A 17623-nucleotide genomic window follows, 5' to 3' on the forward strand; every position below is an offset into this window, starting at 1 on the left:
TGGGATACCTGGAGCTGTCTGATGCTCACAGCCACTGCTGGGTGCCCAACACAACCAGTGTGTGGAAAAGCAGCATTCCCAGCCTCCCAGGGGGCCAGCAGGCTTTGAGGTTCCCAAATCCACACTCAAGCTTACTGTGTATAAAAAAGATATAATACCCCATCTCCTCATAACAGCTCGGGGAAATAAATTCATCAGTGTCTGTAAGGAACTAAGAGGTCTCCCTGAGCCTTCTCTTCTCCAGGTGAACACTCCCAGCTTTCCCAGCCTGGCTCCAGAGCAGAGGGGCTCCAGCCCTCGTAGCCTCTCTGTAGCCTCCTCTGGATTCACTCCAACAGCTCCATGTCCTTCCTGTGCTGGGGACCCCAGAACTGGAGGCAGCTCTGCAGGTGGGGTCTCACCTGAGCAGGGCAGAGGGGCAGAATCCCCCCCTCGGCACTGGCGGTGGCTTTGGGGCAGTGAGGGGGGGCAGCTGTGCAGGTTTAATCAAGGCAGTGCCTGAAATGCAGCTAAAAGCAAATTGTGTGGAGTAAATCCTGCCCTGTCCTGATCCCCCTGGGGTGCAGGGAGGTGCAGGCTGTGCATGAGTGTGTGACCAGATAAACAGAACTGAGACATCTGGCTGGCAGCAGGAGCTGACTTTCTCGTGAGCATCCCCAAAAACCTCTCCCACACGGCCTGGAGATTTCAACACTGCAGCAGCCTCAGCCCTGCTCCATCCGAGCCCTCCTGGCTCCAGCACCACTGCAGCCTGCCTGGCTTGTCCTCCAGGAAATCCTGGCCCTTTGGATAGGCGATGAGGCATCTCCAATAATTCCAGCAGCTGCTGCCAGTTAATGTGGGCTGGCACAAAACTTTATCATCAGACCATATTGCTCCAATTACAATTTAGCCAATAGTCCTCTTGGGCTCATCTTTTATTTGTCTTTCACTGCTGAGTGTGGGAGGGAGGGGAGGTGGGAGAGGACAGGGATGTGTGTGTCTCCAACCTCCTCCTCCTCCTTCACTGCCCCCAGGTGTCTGTGCAGCCAATACATTCCCAGCCGCTTTCTTCCCCTGGGAAGGGCTGTCCTCAGGCCTGTGGCATGGGATGGGAACATCGTCAAGGGAATGAGAGTGTCTCCCACCAGGCCCCACGTGTGAATCCTCCAGGGCACACTGCACCCATGGAACATCATGTCTCCCAGGGAGCCCTCCTTCTCCTATCCCATATCAAGCCCAGTCCCAATTCAATTTTCTCCTTGCAGTGGGGCAAATAAGGATTTACTCCACCACAGTGCCGGAGTTAGTCCGGCATCACGCTGGTGTGCTGGAGCACCGGGTACATCCAGATTTCTGGGAGCTGCTGAGGGGTAATTGGAGCCAACACGCTGCTTCCATTTTTCAAACCTGAGAGCCATGAAGGAAAGATTTTTTATCCTGAGGGTTGGTCTCTGTTCTGGCTGTGACAGCCACCTGTGTCTATATTCAAAGCTCAGGGAAAGTTTTTTTGGATGCTGTGTGGCCTCAGTAAATGACATCTCGTTCCAGCTGGGATGCAAGTGAAGCTGGTGACTGGTTGGCTCGTGGGGGGAATAAAACACAGGGGCCAGAGGCTGCAGCTGTATAAACCAATGTCAGGGAGGTGAGGGTCCAACAGGGACTGGCCAGACACATCCAGGCTCTGCTGAGGGGCTCCAGACCCTCCTTCAGAGCCCCGTTAACCATCAAACTGTCAGCAGGGCTCCTCCAGACCCCGTTAAAAGGCTATTCCCAAGCAAGTTACTTGGGGAATGTTAAGCACTGGCTGTAAATGTCTTTCGGTTACTTAATGGGAAAACCTTGGAGCGACCTGTGTAAAGGATATACCCTCTCAGGGCCCCAAATCCCAGAGGATTCAAGAAACACGAACACTCATTTAAACCACACCAGTAGCCCATTAAATCAAGTATCTACTCAATTAAGGACACACAAACAACTTTGCTCTGCCCTCCATCAGCTGCTGCCTATTTGCATCTTGTGTGTCCAAAGTCCTGCCAGGAGGCTGGATTTTATGGCAGAGATAATCTGCTTTCATTTGTCGGGATGAGCTTGGCAAAAACCACCCAAAACACCCGAAAAAACAGTCCTCCCCCTGTGTACAAGTGTGAGGCAAACTTCACTGTGGTGTGCGAGCCCAGGGCGGTGGAGTCCTGCCCCAGGGACCTGGAGCCACCAGCACGTGGAACTCAGTCAAAAAACCCCATAAACAAAAAAAATCCCAGCTATAATGACCCTGGAGAAGCAGCAAGGACCTGAAGATGGTAACACCCCAAATCGACACCAGCACTGATGGGAGATTTACAGGATGCCAGGGACCGTGGGGATGTGCCAGCTCCACCTCCAGCTGAACCAGCACTCACCTCCCTGCGTGGGAAGCCTGTGTCCCACACCCCCAAAGCTCTTCCAGTAGCAGCTCCTTTTTCAGAACCCCAAATATGTCAGTGGTGGCTGCATATTTCCAAATCTGTCCATTTACAAAACTTCCAGCCCCTGTTTTAGCCCTCGTTGCTGGCTGGAGGATGTTCCCAGTGCCAGCAGGATCAGCTGCCCTCAGGGACTGAGGATAGAATGGATCACAGAATCATAGAATATCCTGAGTTGGAAGGGACCCACAAGGATCATGAAGTCCAACTCCTGGCCCTGCACAGGACATCCCAACAATCCCACCCTGTGTCTGAGAGAGCTGGATGGGTTGTGTGATCCCAGCAGGATACAATGCCCAAGAGCAGCCAGTGAAAAAGGAAGAATTCATTTTCCTGCCACGATGTACAGTAATCCTTAGGGAAAGCAGGTTCAAGATGAGCATCAGCCTTTCGTGGACAGGCTCCAGCAGGACTCGGGAAGCGAGGAGCCGCCGTGCTCAGCCAGCATGGGCGGTGCTTTCATCCCAGCCAGCGCTTCCAGCGCGGCCTCCCCGAGCGATCGCACACGAGGGCTTTGAAATGCGCTCCTCGGGAAAACCTGTGCCAAGAAAACTCCTTCTCCTGGCTCTTTTGCAGCAAGCAACCTCCGATAGGGATCGCCGAGAATAAAGTCACTTCATTTACAAACCGGGGAGCCGGATCTGATAGACATCAACATTCGAGGTAAGTCAAGGAGTGATGGAGCGCTGCCAGCTCCCCAAATGAATATTCATGGCAAATATTCCCCCAGCTCCGAGCTGAGGAGAAGCCGTCAGCGGAAAGGCTGCCCCTGGGAAGGGGAAGGAGAGGGACCAGGCTTCTTTCATCATTTTTATTGAGTGCAATTTTCTCTTTAGTACAATATTCTCTGAAAGTTACTGTTACAAACTCCGACAATTTCAACACAATCAACAAATTGGGGAAGGAAGGGGGGGGGGAGGCGGGCTGGGAGGTGGGGAGGGAGGGCAAAAAAAATTCCAAGGGTTGAAATCTTTTACAGACATCTCACTGTTTATGTACAGGACAGGGAAGGGGGGGACGGGGGCCCGGGGCGCTGCGGGGACCTCCCGGAGCATCGTCTGGTGGGTGGTGGGGGAGCGGTCCCTGGGGACCCCCTCCTGGCGCTGCTGCCCCGCTGCAATGCTGGACTCGATGCCCCTGCAAGGCAAGAGGGAAAGGAGAAAAGGGTGAGAATAAGCACACCCAGTGCTCAAGACTCGGTACATCCTTCACCACCGAGCCCCCACCCCGTCCCACAGCCGGCGGGGACTGCACCCAGTGAAACCCAAAGGCTTCTTGCAGCAGATACAGCCTCTCAAAAAAAAAAAAAAAGGGGGAAAAAAAAAACACTAAAAGCAGGGATTAATTAATATGCTGTCAGAAAAATGATGATTTCACTGAAAGCTCTCTATTTCTCCTCAGGGGGGAAAGGAAAGGAACGGAGGAGACGGATTTCTTTGTGAAGCCGAGATGCTTCGGGGAGCGGAGGCTGAGATGCAATTTTGGGGGCGGGAGAGTTTCCATGTGCCCCAGCAGCCAAGTTGCCTTTTCCCCACCTCCCACAGCAAGATGAGCACCCCGGGGTCGAACACAGGAGCAAATCACAAAGCACCATGAGTCATTTTCCAATGTAACAAAAAATCCCCATCTTCTCCAACTCCTGGGGGGAAGCCAGAATGTCTCGGAACCAGAGGAGCAGCCCCAGGGGCACCTTCTCCTCACCCTGCAACCAAGAAGTGCCGCCCAGCAGCAAAATTCCATTATTTAGCCACTTTGGAGAGCCAAAGACACTTTTAATATACAATTGCACCTTGGAAACATAAAGGCAGCACATTAAATAACAAAGCAATTGACTGCTGGGTCCCTTTGCTGGGCCACCGAAAGCTGGGGCTCACTGGCTAATTATTGCCGGGGTCCCTGTGCCTCTCCAAACATACCGATGCTTTCAGAAACCCACTCCAGCTGTGCCTGACATTTCACTCCTATTAAAATTCATCGTTCTCCTGAATGGAAATAATTTTTTTCTTCAGCAAACCCAGGTAGTAATGAAAGTTTTATTTAGTAATGTAGTGCTTGGTGGAAAAAGGGGCAGAGAAAAGAGAAGAGAAATTGAGATTATCTTTAGAAAAAAGGACTTTCAGCTGGGGGAAAAGATATTGCTGAGTGGTATTTCTCAGGCACAAGGGTCCATTTTTGGTGCCGTGCTTGGAGATTTGGTGTCACAGCTCCCCTTAATGTAACTGGGAACAGAACAGCAAAACAGTTGGAAAAAAGCAGTAACAGAAATATAATTAATGTAATGATGCTGAGCCGGGCGGGTCTTGGGGATGGGTATAAACCGAGGTGGGTGCCCAAGTCCGGGTGGTGACAGGATTTGTATCGGCTGCGGGTTCGGCCACATTAAAGCTGGTGATGAGCGATGGTTGCAGCCCCGGGCACTGCTCCCGGCTCCACCTCCACCTTCCCCCACGGCCTTTCCCAGCTCCTTCAGCCGCCGCCGCCCGACCCGCCCGGCAGCAGTGGGGACGGGGAAGGGTTTGGGGGGTTATTTTCCCTGGGGAACCCGCACCCTGCCGGGGGTGGCGGCTGCCGGCTCGGCTCTCCCGCACCAGCTGCAGCCCTGCCCTTTGTCCTGGCAAAAACGGTCCGGGGACAGCTACAGAGGATTTGGACCGATTCCAAAGGATGGATCCCAAAGGACAGGTCACGAACAGCTGGAGGAGGATGGGGAGGGGACAGCACAGCACATCCCCCAGGTACTGAATCACCCCCTCATCACACCTCCTCCTCCTCCTCCCTGAGCTCCAGCGTGGGAACCCCTGCGAGGCAGCGTGGAGGGCTTTGATCTCAGCCTGGAAGTGTTGGCGTGACACAAACAGCAATAAAAGGGCCACGTTTGTGGGAGGAGAAGGCATTCCATGGGGGAAGGCGTTCCATGGGGGAAGGCATTCCATGGGGGAAGGCGTTCCATGGGAGAGTGTGTTCCATGGGGGAAGGCGTTCCATGGGAGAGGATGTTCCATGGGGGAAGGCGTTATCGGCCCCCAGCGTGGCCACAGGGCAGTGAGCAGCATGGTTGGGATGTGGGCAGTGGTTGGGATGCGGGCAGTGGTTGGGATGCGGGCAGTGGTTGGAATGTGGGCAATGGTTGGGATGTGGGCTGGGATGTGGGCAGTGGTTGGGATGTGGGCTGGGATGCGGGCAATGGTTGGGATGCGGGCAGTGGTTGGGATGAGGGCAGTGACTGGGATGCAGGCAGTGGTTGGGATGAGGGCATTGTTTGGGATGTGGGCAGTGGTTGGGATGTGGGCAGTGGTTGGTATGTGGGCAGTGGCTGGTATGTGGGCAGTGGTTGGGATGTGGGCTGGGATGTGGGCAGTGGTTGGGATGCAGGCAGTGGTTGGGATGCAGGCAGGTGCCAGCCTCAGGGTGCTCTCCCTACCCACCCCCCCCTGTAAAGGGGAGTCACATCTCACTGCCCTTTCCCTGGGGCAGGAGCCTCCCAGAGCCCTCTCCTCATCTGGGCACCATTGGGTTTGTGACATGGCACTGCCACCCAGGCACTAACCCCAGACAAAAGACCAGACCTGAGTCCCTGCCCACAGCAGCCTCTGGCAGTGGACACCTTCCCAAATATTTAGGCTGGGGAATGTGAAGGGAACACCCAAAGCACTGGGGGGAGAAAGCCAAACCAACCAAAGTGAGCATGTTCCACACCCCCCTGTCCATGGAAGCCCTCTCAAGGCTCGAGGCTCTCTCAGCTCCTCAGACAACACTTGGCACAGGCTGTTCCTCCCACCCTCAGTCCTGCTCGGTGTTAATTAGCATTGATAATTGCACTGATGGGGACCATAATTTTCCTGCCCTCTCTCCCCTACCCTCACATAAGGGTTCAACCGCCTAATGAGACCCCTGGGGATAATCAAAGAGAGGAGCAGGTTCCCCCCACCGTGACAGCAGCTCCTGCACCACGTGTGGGGATGGGAGAGCAGAGGAGGGAAAGGCACAGCCCAAGCTGTGGATGGGGGAAGCTGCTGAGCCTTGTTTACTTGGGGGCACGGAGAAAAGTTCACTCCAATTAATTTTTTTAAGTGGATAGGCGTTAATCCCCCTACACTTATCTAGAATTAACACAGCGCTAAGTAGATTTTTGCCTAATCCACTTCCACATCCGCCCCGAAAGGGCACTGTCTGTTTTGGGAGGGAGCAGAGTTCAACTAATCCACTTAAAACACACGCCTGGTTTGTTCAGATTAACCTCCTCCAGCATTTCCCTCCAGAGATGGGCCAGGAGACCTCAACACCATCCCACCTGTGCCACGGGCGGGGCCACCCCATCCACGGTCACGTCACCTACAATGTCCATGTGCTGGGGTCTGCTGGGACCCCAAAACCAGCCACTACAGCAGAGCCACACAGCAGGGTGGGACAGCCAGGGGCTTCACAGCCTTTTAAATTCCAATGGCCAGAGGAAGCAGAGCAGAAGCAGCGGAGATGCTTGGACACAGACAGACAGGGAGGGAGAGAGGGGCAGCTCAGGCTGGAGGGATAATCACAGTGCTGCTCCACGGAGGACAGCCAGCCAAAATAGAAGGCCCTGGAACACCAACCCAAGTGCCAGCAGCCCTGACAACCCTGAGAGGCCCAGGTGAAGGGCACCATGGTCACCACAGGCAGGTGCACTCCCCTCTCCAGCACCCATCTGCTGCTCTGAGGTGAAGCAAAAGACCAGATTTAATGCCATGGATGCTCATGGTTCCCATCTCACACCTCTTCAGGCTACATAAAGCAGAGGAGACCCTCTCCTGGCTGGAAAGCTCCTCTTTCCACACCAAGCCCTGGTATGGGAACACAGCCCATCAGGGTCCAGTGATGGACAGGAGCCAGCAGATCTCCCGTGAGACACAGACACAAAACCAAACCCTGAGGACATCAAAAATGGGAGAGCACAAATTGACACTCTCACACCTCCCAGAGATGGGGCTTGGAGGAGGTTGAGCTCAGCTGGGAAAGACACAGCCATTCCTACATGGCAGAAGGGTTGGACCAGATGATCCCAAAGGACCTTTCCAACCCTCAAAAAATATTAAAGATATAAGCTGGAACAGGAACAGTGTGGAGAAACCACTGATGGGGTGAAACCATTCACTGCAGGAATCCATTGGTGTGGACTTTGCCTCTCCTCCATCACTGCTCAAAAAGTTTCTGGCTCTTCCAAAACTGCGAGAAGACTCACTGGGAATGGCCAGCCCAAGCTGTAATTAGACCAGCACCCACCCTGGCAGGATCCTTCATGGAAGAGGCACAGGAGCAGATAATGATACGAGTGTTAAATCCCCCTTGCAGCTCCTTGTGCAGGGGGGACTTTATGGGAGCAGGGGACATGCAGCACCTGGCTGAGTGCCAGAGCTGGATGTGAGCCCTGGCCCCCACCACCCGCTTTTCCATCGGCAGTTCAAGGACGAGTGGCCTTGGAGCTACAGAACGTTTTGGGGTCTGTAAATCCATTCCTCGTCTCAGAAGCTGATTGATCCTTTTTCTTTTTAAAGTCAGATTCAATGTTTAAGAGTAACGATTTCCAAGTGAACACAGAGTGGCTCGAATATATTGGCAGTTTTTATGGATCAGAGGCAAAAGCCTTAGTTCAGATCCTAAAGAACAGAAACGTGTCTGTCCCCATCACAGAACAACAGCAAGGGTTGGTGGCAGAGAAAAAACCCTTCATAGGTGATGCCCAGTGATTTATCCCAGGCCATGGGCCAGCTGGGATGTTCCCCTGGCTCCCACAGGGATGTCCTCAGGATGCAGGTAGATTCATTGATGAGATCTCTGCAAACCAACTCCAAACCAACCCTTCCCTCCCTCTGAATCAAACACCCTGGAGAAGCAGAAAGCAGAAGAGGAGATCCCACAGGGCTCGGAATGGCAGGTGGGGAGCTCCTGGAGCAGAGATGGTGGAGAAGGGAAGGGGGACAGAGGGACAGAGAGAAGGACAGCCCTGATTCCTCCTTGGGAAAGGAGCATTAGAGGCACCACAAGCTGACAGGCTCGGAAATAATGGTCTGAGATCGCTCTTATTTAAAAACCGGCCGCCTGCTGTTTTCATCGCAGCCCCGCTCCGACTTGCAGCAACATTTAAAATTAAATATACATAAGTGCTTTCAAAGAACTGTTAATTTGAAGGTCATTAAATGGCATAAAACGCATTCCTTTTTTTTTTATAGAAAGAGGCACATAATAACACCATGAATACACACTCCTCTTCCCCGTTCAAACGCTCGCTCCTGCCTTGGATGTGCGAGAGCCTTGGGTCCACCTTTGCTGGCAGCAGCACGACATCTCCTTTTAATTACTGCTGTTGAGAAAGCTGCTGCCTCTTCCACCACACCCAAGGATGGGGCTGTACAAAAGACATGAAAAAGCCCCAGGGACAACCACACAGCTGAATTGCCAACAGGGGTATTTTGAGGGATGACGGGAGCAACAGTGGGGCTGGTGGAGGGAAGAGGCAACGTGAAACCAGTTGGCAACACTCACTCCAGACATGAGCATCTTGCCCATTGATTCTCACACAACACTTTAGGCCAAGCTCAGAGCAGGGTTTTGGTAGCAAAAAGTCTCAGTTTTTTGATTTAACGCTCCATGCAAAAAAGACAAAGCCAACCCAGACACACAAAAAAAAAATAAAAAATAAAAAAGACACAAAAGGGTTGAGGTTTTTACAGTTGCCATAGAAATGGAGAGAAGGAGCTGACAACTGCAAAGTGTCTCAGTGAAAGGACGGGGTCGGGGGCGAGGGTGAGGTGGGCTCACTCAGGCAAGGAGCTGCATCCGTGTGCTGCTGCTCCGAGCTGGGATACAGCCACGGGAGTGAGGCACCAAAGCTCCACCTACAAGCAGTTACAGGGGGCCAGGATCCACCCTGGGGGGTTCCCCCAGCAGTGGGCACCTCCCAGCACTAGCACGTGGCAGCTGAACCCACCAGGACCCTGTGGGATGGATGGAGCCCAGCCCGGACAACAGGCCTGTGGAGTTGGTCCTCTTTGATCCCAAAATGCCTTTTTCTTCCTTCTAAGCCAAAACTTTGCAGAGGACTTAACAATTTTTGAGTCACCCCTTCTCCTTTGGGATCAAGGAAAGGAAGTCCAACACCAACCAGCATGGATCAGATGTGAAATGGTAGTGTTCATTTTTAGGCCAGGGAAGAGGCTCTTGCCCAGGGAGGAGCTACAGGGCACCATCAAAGAGGTGCCACCTTGGCATCTGATGAAGGAAAAGGAGGAGCAGTCCAAACACAACCCTGCTGTCATGGCCAGGCAGGGATAACACTGTCACTCCCAGACGGAAAGGCTTCGGCTTGGAAAACTGATTGTACTTGGAAGAAAGGTCTCTGAAGAAACAAAATGGTACATCAGAAGTCATCTGATGTTTTTATGTTACTTTTTTTTCAATAAAGAACAAAAATCAAACATGGCTGCTTTGCATTTTTCCCCTTGTTTTTCATTAACGGCCTGACAGCCTTTGGTGAAATCTTCCATTTTGGATGAAAAGGCTTTTATAGAAAGGCAGGAGAGCAGGTGGCCCATGGTGACCCTCCCTCAAGCATTCTCTTGACAGCAACTCCCTTGGCCCACGATGCCTCATTTCTGCAGGGATTTGTTTGAGCCACCTGCATCCTCCCTGCTCAGCCCTAGGCACCATCCATCTGCTGCTGGGCTCTCCTGTGACCCTGGACCGGGCTGGGTGGACCTGGTACAAGGCCAAGATGCCACCTTTGTGGGAACAACCCATTAGGAGAGGTGGGATATGGGAATCATCTGCTACAACACAGCCCAGGAGCCATCAGACAGCTGGGAGAGAGACCACCAGTCCTGGCAATGCCCAGGGGCACCGCTGTGGCCATGTGCCAGGGGTGCTTGGCAGCATGGGTGGGCCAAGGAGCACCATCCACCCTGGGAAATCAAACCAGGATGTAAAGCAGGACTCGGTATCTCCAAAAGCATCCAAGTACCTGGACAGCCTGTTTATCCACTCATGAGTACCCAGTCTGCTGGGTGGGATGGACAGGACTGAACACTTCATATTTCATATTCAAGATGAAATGGCCTCAAGATGCCCCAGGGGAGGTTCAGGTTCGACAACAGGAAGAATTTCTTCACTGAAGGAGTGGTTAAATAATAGAAGGGGCTGCCCAGTGAGGTGGTAGAGTCCCCATCCTTGGAGGTGTTTAAGGAAAGATTGGACATGGCACTCAGTGCTCTGGTCGGGCTGACAAGGCAGGGATCGGTCAAAAGTTGATCAATCTATTCTAAACCTAATGATTCTGTATTAAAGGTTTTATATTAAGAAAGGGTTAGAAAGGGTGAAAAAGGGGCAGTGGTGTCACAGAGAGGACCCTGAGCAGGGCAGCAGGACCCTCTGCCTCACAGGTGCTTGCGCAGCCGAGCAACACCACAGGGGAGTCATAAAGGCGGAGTATTGATATTTAGCCTGTGCGGTTGTCATTCGTTCCTTTAAATGCCTTTAGCTTCCTTCTAATAAAAGAGAAATCATAAAAAAACCCACAAAGGACCCTTCACCACCAGTGAATATCAATGTGGCGCGGCGGCGCATTAGCATGCACAGCACCCGCTCCATCTGCATGTTGTATTCCGTGTGACAACATCCTGGAATACAGATTTGGGCCACGAGCATCCCGAGAGGTATTAGGGATCGTCTATCAGACAGGACGAGGAACAGTCCCTGCTGTTGTAAACAAGGGGTGTTTTTCTCTGCCTCTTTCTCTGGGGGGAGTTCAGTGATTTGAAACAAGCTCATTCCTGCCTCTCGTTAGTTCCTGTTCTTCGGCAGAGCGCGGGTCATCTTCCTTGGGCGATGAAAGAAATAGTCCCGGAGGTAAAGAGCATCCCACCCCCAGGTGATGAACCATCAGCACGAGCCAATGAACGTGCTCCTCACAAACCACCATGAACCAAGCACGTGCTCCCCACAGGATACATGGGGGTCCCCCCAGCCACAGCAAACCCCAACGGCCCCAGCACAGGGGGCAGTGATCCCAGCCAGGACACGTGGACAGGGATGGCAGCAGCCAAAGGGAAGGGTTCATCCCTTTGTGTTCGGCAGCAGCAAGAAATCTGGTGAGGTCGGATGTCGGGAATACGACGGGGCAGATGGGCATGGAGCAATCCCATGGTGTGGATGGATATGGGGCAGCCCCATGGCAAGGACAGACATGGGGAAAACCCACAGCACAGGTGGATGTGAGTCATCCTCATGGCACTGATGGACACAGGGCATCGCTACGGCACGGAGAGGTGTGGGCATGGCCGTGACACAGACATAAAGCATTCCCCGTGACACAGGAGGAAGCGGAATATCCCCGCGACAGGGATGGGTGCAGGTCATCCCCACAGTGCGAGCAGTGGGGATGGATGAGCGATGAGGACAGAGGTTGACTGAGGAGGACAGAGGGTCTCCACACACCACACCGCCAAATCCCATCCAGGACCCACAGTCCCGGAGGCAGGGCCAGGCAGCCACCCCACACCACCACTCCCTCGCCACGCGGGCACCGCTGGCTGCTGGCACAGCGCCGGCACAGCGCGGTGATGGATCATTACAGCTCGCACACAACCCTCTAAGTAAAAGCCTTATTAAGAGCTCATTTGTTTTATAAACTCCCGGCGCGATCCGCGGAGGGAAGTCAGATTGCCCAGTCTTACAATATTCTGGGTAAACACTGACACGCGCCTGGTGATTTTAACCGGATCAATTTGCAAAGGAGACCAGTGGAGGAACAACAAAAAAAAAAAAAATTAAAAAAAAAAAAAAAATTTAACACTGGGAAACATCCACTGTGAGAGGCTGCAAGGAAGCAAGAGCAGAAAAATACAGAGATGGACGGCCAGAGAGGCACACAAGACAAACGGACCTACCTCCGAAGCCATGAAACCTAAGTCCATAAATCAATATCAAAATCCTTAGGTCTGCAAGATGGGGGAAAAAAGTCCTCCATAGCCATCTTCGCCGAGGCTCTGGAGGCCCGAGCAGTCCATTTCCCAGAGCATCTCTCCTCCTTCTCCAGCAGCCACCAAGCCAGTCACAGCCCCGCGGCGGCTCCTCCGGTCCCATCCCCACCGCGCGGGCCCTTGGCGTCCTCCTCCCCGCTTCCAGGATGCTGAGCACTTCCTTTGTTACCGGGTGCTTCCCGGCTGCCTCCCGCCCCCGGGGGCTGTGGGCACAACCCCTGGCCCCCCGGGCTGGGGCCCGGCCGGCCGCTGGCCGCAGGGTCAGCGGTGACCGCCGGCGACGGACAAGCAGTGAGTCCACGGTAGGTCGACAACATACACGGGCGCACGAGCGCGCACACACACACACGGGAACACCTCTTTCCGTTTTCCAGGATGGAGATTCCTTTTTTTTTTTTTTTTAATCCTTTTTTTTGTTGTGTTTTTTTTCCTTTTTGCAAAAAAAATGCAAGCGAAAGAGAGAAAAAAAAAAAAGAACAAAAAATGAACAAAAGAAAAAAAACCAAAACCCAAGGTTTTCTATTGAAGGTACATCTCTTCTTCAATATGAAGACATTAACTGGATTGAGTCGGATCCCCCATGCAGTGGTCAGCGAAGTCCTTTGGTAGTTGCCGGAGTGGCACCCGGGTAGGATGTCAGGGAGCTGCGGAGACGTCTGAGGACACTTCCACCCAGTTCATGAGCAGAGAGGGGAGCGGGGCAAGCCAGGAGGGCTGGGGCAGGGAGGGAGGGTGAAAAAAGAAAAAGGAAGCTGGTTTCTCCGGACAGGACGCTCCATCTCATGCCTCTCCCTTCCCCAACAGCCCCTTCCTCCTTCTCAGTTTCAACCACTGCTCACTGGTGGTGGGATTGGAGTCTGGTCTCTAGGGTTTGGGTTTGCTTCCCCAACGCACATTGGTTTGTCTTCATCGTTTTTTATGGTTTTTTTTGTTTTGCTTTGCTTTTTAAATATATGATTTGTACATATTTATATGTATTTATACGCTGTTCCCCATGACATTGCTAAGTGTGCTTCTGTTGGTGAGGAACGGAAGTCACCAGTTAGAGACGAGTCCCAGGAACATCCTTCGTCTGCGTTCGCAGTCCCCGGGCAGCGGCGGCTCCTCCCCAAACACTGCCCCATTGGCACCCGCCAGTTCCTCCCCTCCCACCTCTGCCCCTCCTCTGCGTGCCCTCCCCGCCCCTCCCCGTCAAACAAGGGACGTCATGCCATCGAGGTCGGAGACTGGCTCATCTGTACTCGCATGGACTGGACGCTGTTCAGGATCTTCTTCTGGTGCCCAGCCAAAGTCACCCCTATTCTCAGGAGGTCTCTGGAAGACAGACAGACAGGCAGAGGAAGATCAGTGGGCAGCTGAGGGTGGTGTTTTGCTGTCCCTAAATGAGGAGAGGGATGCAAGCTCAGCTGGAACAGCCAAAGAGCCCAAACGCAGCCCTGTGAGCATCACTGGGACTGAGAGCAGGGACACACCCACACACTGACTCCCAGATGGTGAATGTGGCCACCTCAAACTCAGGGTGGTCCTGCCCAGTGTGAGGGGCGCTCACACCCACCCTTTGCCTTGAACTGACCTTCCCACCTCTCCCAACCCCCAGCCAGGCAGCATCCAGCTTTCGGACACCCAACTCACTCGGACGTCATCTGGGCAACCAGCTGCAGGGAGGTGAAGCCAGCGGTCAGGAAGCTGTCCCGGTACTGGCTCATCTTCACAGCACTCAGCCAGTCGTCTACTGAGGTAAAGGCAGTGAAGTCGGGGATGGAGCGGTCGAGGAGGGGCTGAGAAGGCCTGAAACGGGAACACACTGCTGGGGACAAGCCTGGCTGGCACTGAGGGGCTGCCATCCCTGAGCCCAGCCAGTACACGCATGTGCCCCTCAATCCACCCCAGGCACCCTTGTGGTCCCCCAAGAAAGGCATGTCCTGTGGGAATACCACTGTGCCAAGCAGCTTTGCAATCCCACACGTTGCAATCCAGCCACGGGAGCCACAGGGACGGAGGCGCCGGCAGAGCAGCCGCCGCGCCCGCACGGTCACACGCCATAAAGGATCAATAGCAAAGAATTATTGCTATTGCTTGGCTCAAAACTACATGTTCTTTGTCTGACTGTCAGGCAGAGCAAAGATAGAAACCCTCACTCCCGCCAAACCGACTGATGAATTCTCATCCTTCCCCCTGGGGCCGAGGGGAGCCTTTTGCCGTGGCTCGGGATGCCGGCACGGAGCGCTCCCAGGCGCCGGGCACTCACACAGCGGTGATGGTAGCCACAGTTTTGAGGCTTGCCGGGTTGCGGATCATTTTGTCGAGGGTGTTGACGATCTCGGTGAAGCGCGGGCGGGTGTTGCGGTCCTTCTGCCAGCAGTCCAGCATGAGCTGGTGCAGGGCGGCGGGGCAGTCCATGGGCGGGGGCAGCCGGTAATCCTGCTCGATGGCGTTGATCACCTGCGGGCAGCGGGGACAGAGCGGCACGTGAGGGGCAGGGGTTCGGGGGGGCTGGCGGAGGGGTGAGCGGCGCTCGCCGGCCGCGTGTGCGGGCACGGGTGCCACAGGCAGCCGGGAAGGCCGGCCCAGCCGATCAGCAGCAAAGGGAGCGGGAGGAGACGCTCCCGGCTCCGGCGCTCCCCGAGGTTAATCTCCGCTCTGATGCTCCGCGCGCCGCAGTTCCTCCCAGCGGAGAGCTGCCACTCATTATCTCGGCGGATCGCGCCGGAGTGCAGCAGTCACACTTCCAAAGCTCCTTCCCTGCTCGTAAGCCCTCTGAACATTTTCAAAGGCCCTGCAGCTTGCTGAAGTCCAATTACCAGCCCACTGGCTTTACTTCCCAATTTCCCTCCTTGCATCCTCTCACTCGCCAGCTTGTTTCATCTCCAAACCGAGTGCTCCTGAGGCTCCAGGAAGGAGCTGAGAGCCAATCAGGCAGGGCTTTCTTTAGGGAACGAGCCACCCACATGCCCCCAGAGCAGGCTGGATGACCCCCAGTGCTTACATCTTGGTTGGACATGTCCCAGTAGGGCCTCTCCCCAAACGACATCACCTCCCACATGACGATGCCGTAGCTCCAGACGTCGCTGGCCGAGGTGAACTTGCGGTAGGCGATGGCCTCCGGCGCCGTCCACCTGACAGGGATCTTACCCCCCTAGGGGAAAAAGGGAGAGCAGCTGAGAAACAGCTCCCTTGGCAGAGGAGCCTGGATACCCACCAGCCAGGGTTTGTTTGCTTCTCCTAAAAGCTCAGAATCAGGCTCAGCATCTCAAGCCACCCCACCAAACCAGGGTCGGTCCCAGGGCCAGAGGCCATGCTGAGGGGGTAGGGATGTCAGGAGGGGTAACACACAGAGGGATTGTTCCCTGGGCAAGCTCTGCTGAAATAACCACAAAAAGAGCCCAGGGATAAGGAAAACCACAGACACGGACGGAATTTTCCGGGGGCAGAACTGCATTGTAAATTGTTCAGCACAATTGTTTTCTGTAGCCTTTCCAAGGAAGCGTCAGCTGCTCTTGAGGGATGAATGGCAAAAAATTTGATTTGAATAACTACAAATGAAGAAATTAACTGCTAGGTTGTTTTTCCTGCCTTTTCCCCGGAGCGAAAAGCCTGCTGTGGGAGGCAGAGTGATGCAATCGCAGGCACAGCATCACTTCCCAGCTGCCAGGGAGATCTATTATGGCCTAAATTAAATAAAAACACAGATGAGATAATCTCTTTTTATCTCTGAAGGTGGGGGAAAGACTAATTCATGCCTTGTCTCGGCAGCTACTGCCGGGGTCTTTGAAGGAAAAATAAAAGCTGGGTGTCTGCTCAAAGGCTGCTGCCTGCAGAGGGGCTGGGCAGGGTGTGGGGCAGGTCTGGGGGGACAGAAACATCCCATGAGCAGGGGAGGGAGAACGAAGGGCTGCAACTGGTGAGCTGCTGAGTCAGCCTTAAAGGCATGTCCATGGCTTTTTCATTTTGACAGCTGGACCAGCCCTGGTGTCTGGGCACAGCTTGGCAGCCCAAGGAACTCCTTTGGCAGGAGTCGGTGCAGCCTCGTGCCGGCACCACTGCATGCTCTCCTAATTAATCCTAACTCATCCCCTTCCCCTCTGGTCATCCTGAACACTCAGGGGCTCAGGGCTCACTGGCAGGATGATGGCCAGGGTGGAGAGCTGGGGGTCCCCCAGGGCAGTGGAGCAGGGGAGGTAGGAGCTGCTGTTACCTATGAATGAGTGAATTAAGGAGGAGAGGGGTGGCTGGGGAACAGCAGAACTCCCATTAGGCTTGTGTCTTTAATTAATGCATGGAACAAGTTTCCAGCAGGGAAAAGCAGTCCAGACCTGGAGTGCTGGGGGAAGGGGAGTTAAAACGCCATTGCTGTGCTGTCAGGAGTTGCTGTGATCTCCCTGCCTTCCCTTCCCATCTCTCCAGAGGCCCCTCTGTGCACCTTTCCTCCACGGAGAAAAGGGAAGAGGCTTAAAGGGAAACTGTGGAGGGCAGGAAGATGCCTGGGGAGGAGGGAGGTGGAAAACTCATGAAAAGGAGGAAGAGAAAGGAGGGAAAAGAGGATGACTTGTGGGAACTACCATGACCATACATGATGAGAACACTCATGAGATGCTCCCACCCATGCCAGGGTGTACATCCAGCACCCTTCTCTAAGGTCCAGCTGGCAGCAGGTGCAGGGCAGGCATGGGGAATGCTGGGCAGGGTAAAACCTCACGAGAGGTACCTACCAAGGAGCTGGTGTAGGTGGGGTCAGACGTGTCGTCCTGCAAGTAGCGCGAGAGGCCGAAGTCGGACACTTTGCACACCAGGTTGCTGTTGACCAGGATGTTCCTGGCAGCCAGATCCCGGTGCACGTAATTCATCTCCGCGAGGTACTTCATCCCAGCAGCGATCCCTCTGAGCATTCCCACCAGCTGGATCACTGTGAACTGCCCGTCGTTTTGCTGCGGCCACAAAGAGCAGGTGCTGGGGTGAGTGCACAGAGCCCACCGTGGGACAGGGCGCTCGCCCCAACCTCAGGGGGACGCTGCACCTCCCCAGAGGACCATCCAGCTGCCCTGCCTGATTAAAGCAGAGGTAACCAGCACCAGAACACACATTTTTGGGGTGCATGGCACGCTGCAAACAGCTCCCGACCCAAGCAAACAGGCTGGGATTTACGAACGGGACACCAACATCTCATTCCCGAATC

General features: G+C 54.2%; 1 protein-coding gene across 2 annotated transcripts in view; it reads right to left on the bottom strand.

Annotated features, from left to right (window-relative positions):
* Positions 1 to 3203: 3203 nt before the first annotated feature.
* The window catches only part of EPHB1 (EPH receptor B1), a 77676-nt gene continuing 63256 nt past the window's right edge, over positions 3204 to 17623 (bottom strand). Inside the window, exons 12-17 of one of the 2 annotated variants that reach the window (XM_051781769.1) lie at positions 17160 to 17375; positions 15437 to 15586; positions 14699 to 14892; positions 14083 to 14238; positions 12358 to 13764; positions 3204 to 3581 (exon numbers count right to left, since the gene is read on the bottom strand). In XM_051781769.1, the coding sequence (XP_051637729.1) occupies positions 13656 to 13764; positions 14083 to 14238; positions 14699 to 14892; positions 15437 to 15586; positions 17160 to 17375 (825 nt within the window). In that variant the 3' untranslated portion in view covers positions 3204 to 3581; positions 12358 to 13655. Of the gene's footprint in view, positions 3582 to 12357; positions 13765 to 14078; positions 14239 to 14698; positions 14893 to 15436; positions 15587 to 17159; positions 17376 to 17623 lie in introns of those variants that run through there. The other variant, XM_051781770.1, reaches the window with a different exon arrangement.

The sequence above is a fragment of the Manacus candei genome, unplaced genomic scaffold (genome assembly GCF_025592945.1).
Source record: "Manacus candei isolate 608988 ecotype Guabito, Panama unplaced genomic scaffold, ASM2559294v1 h1tg000015l, whole genome shotgun sequence".
NCBI lineage: Eukaryota > Metazoa > Chordata > Aves > Passeriformes > Pipridae > Manacus > Manacus candei.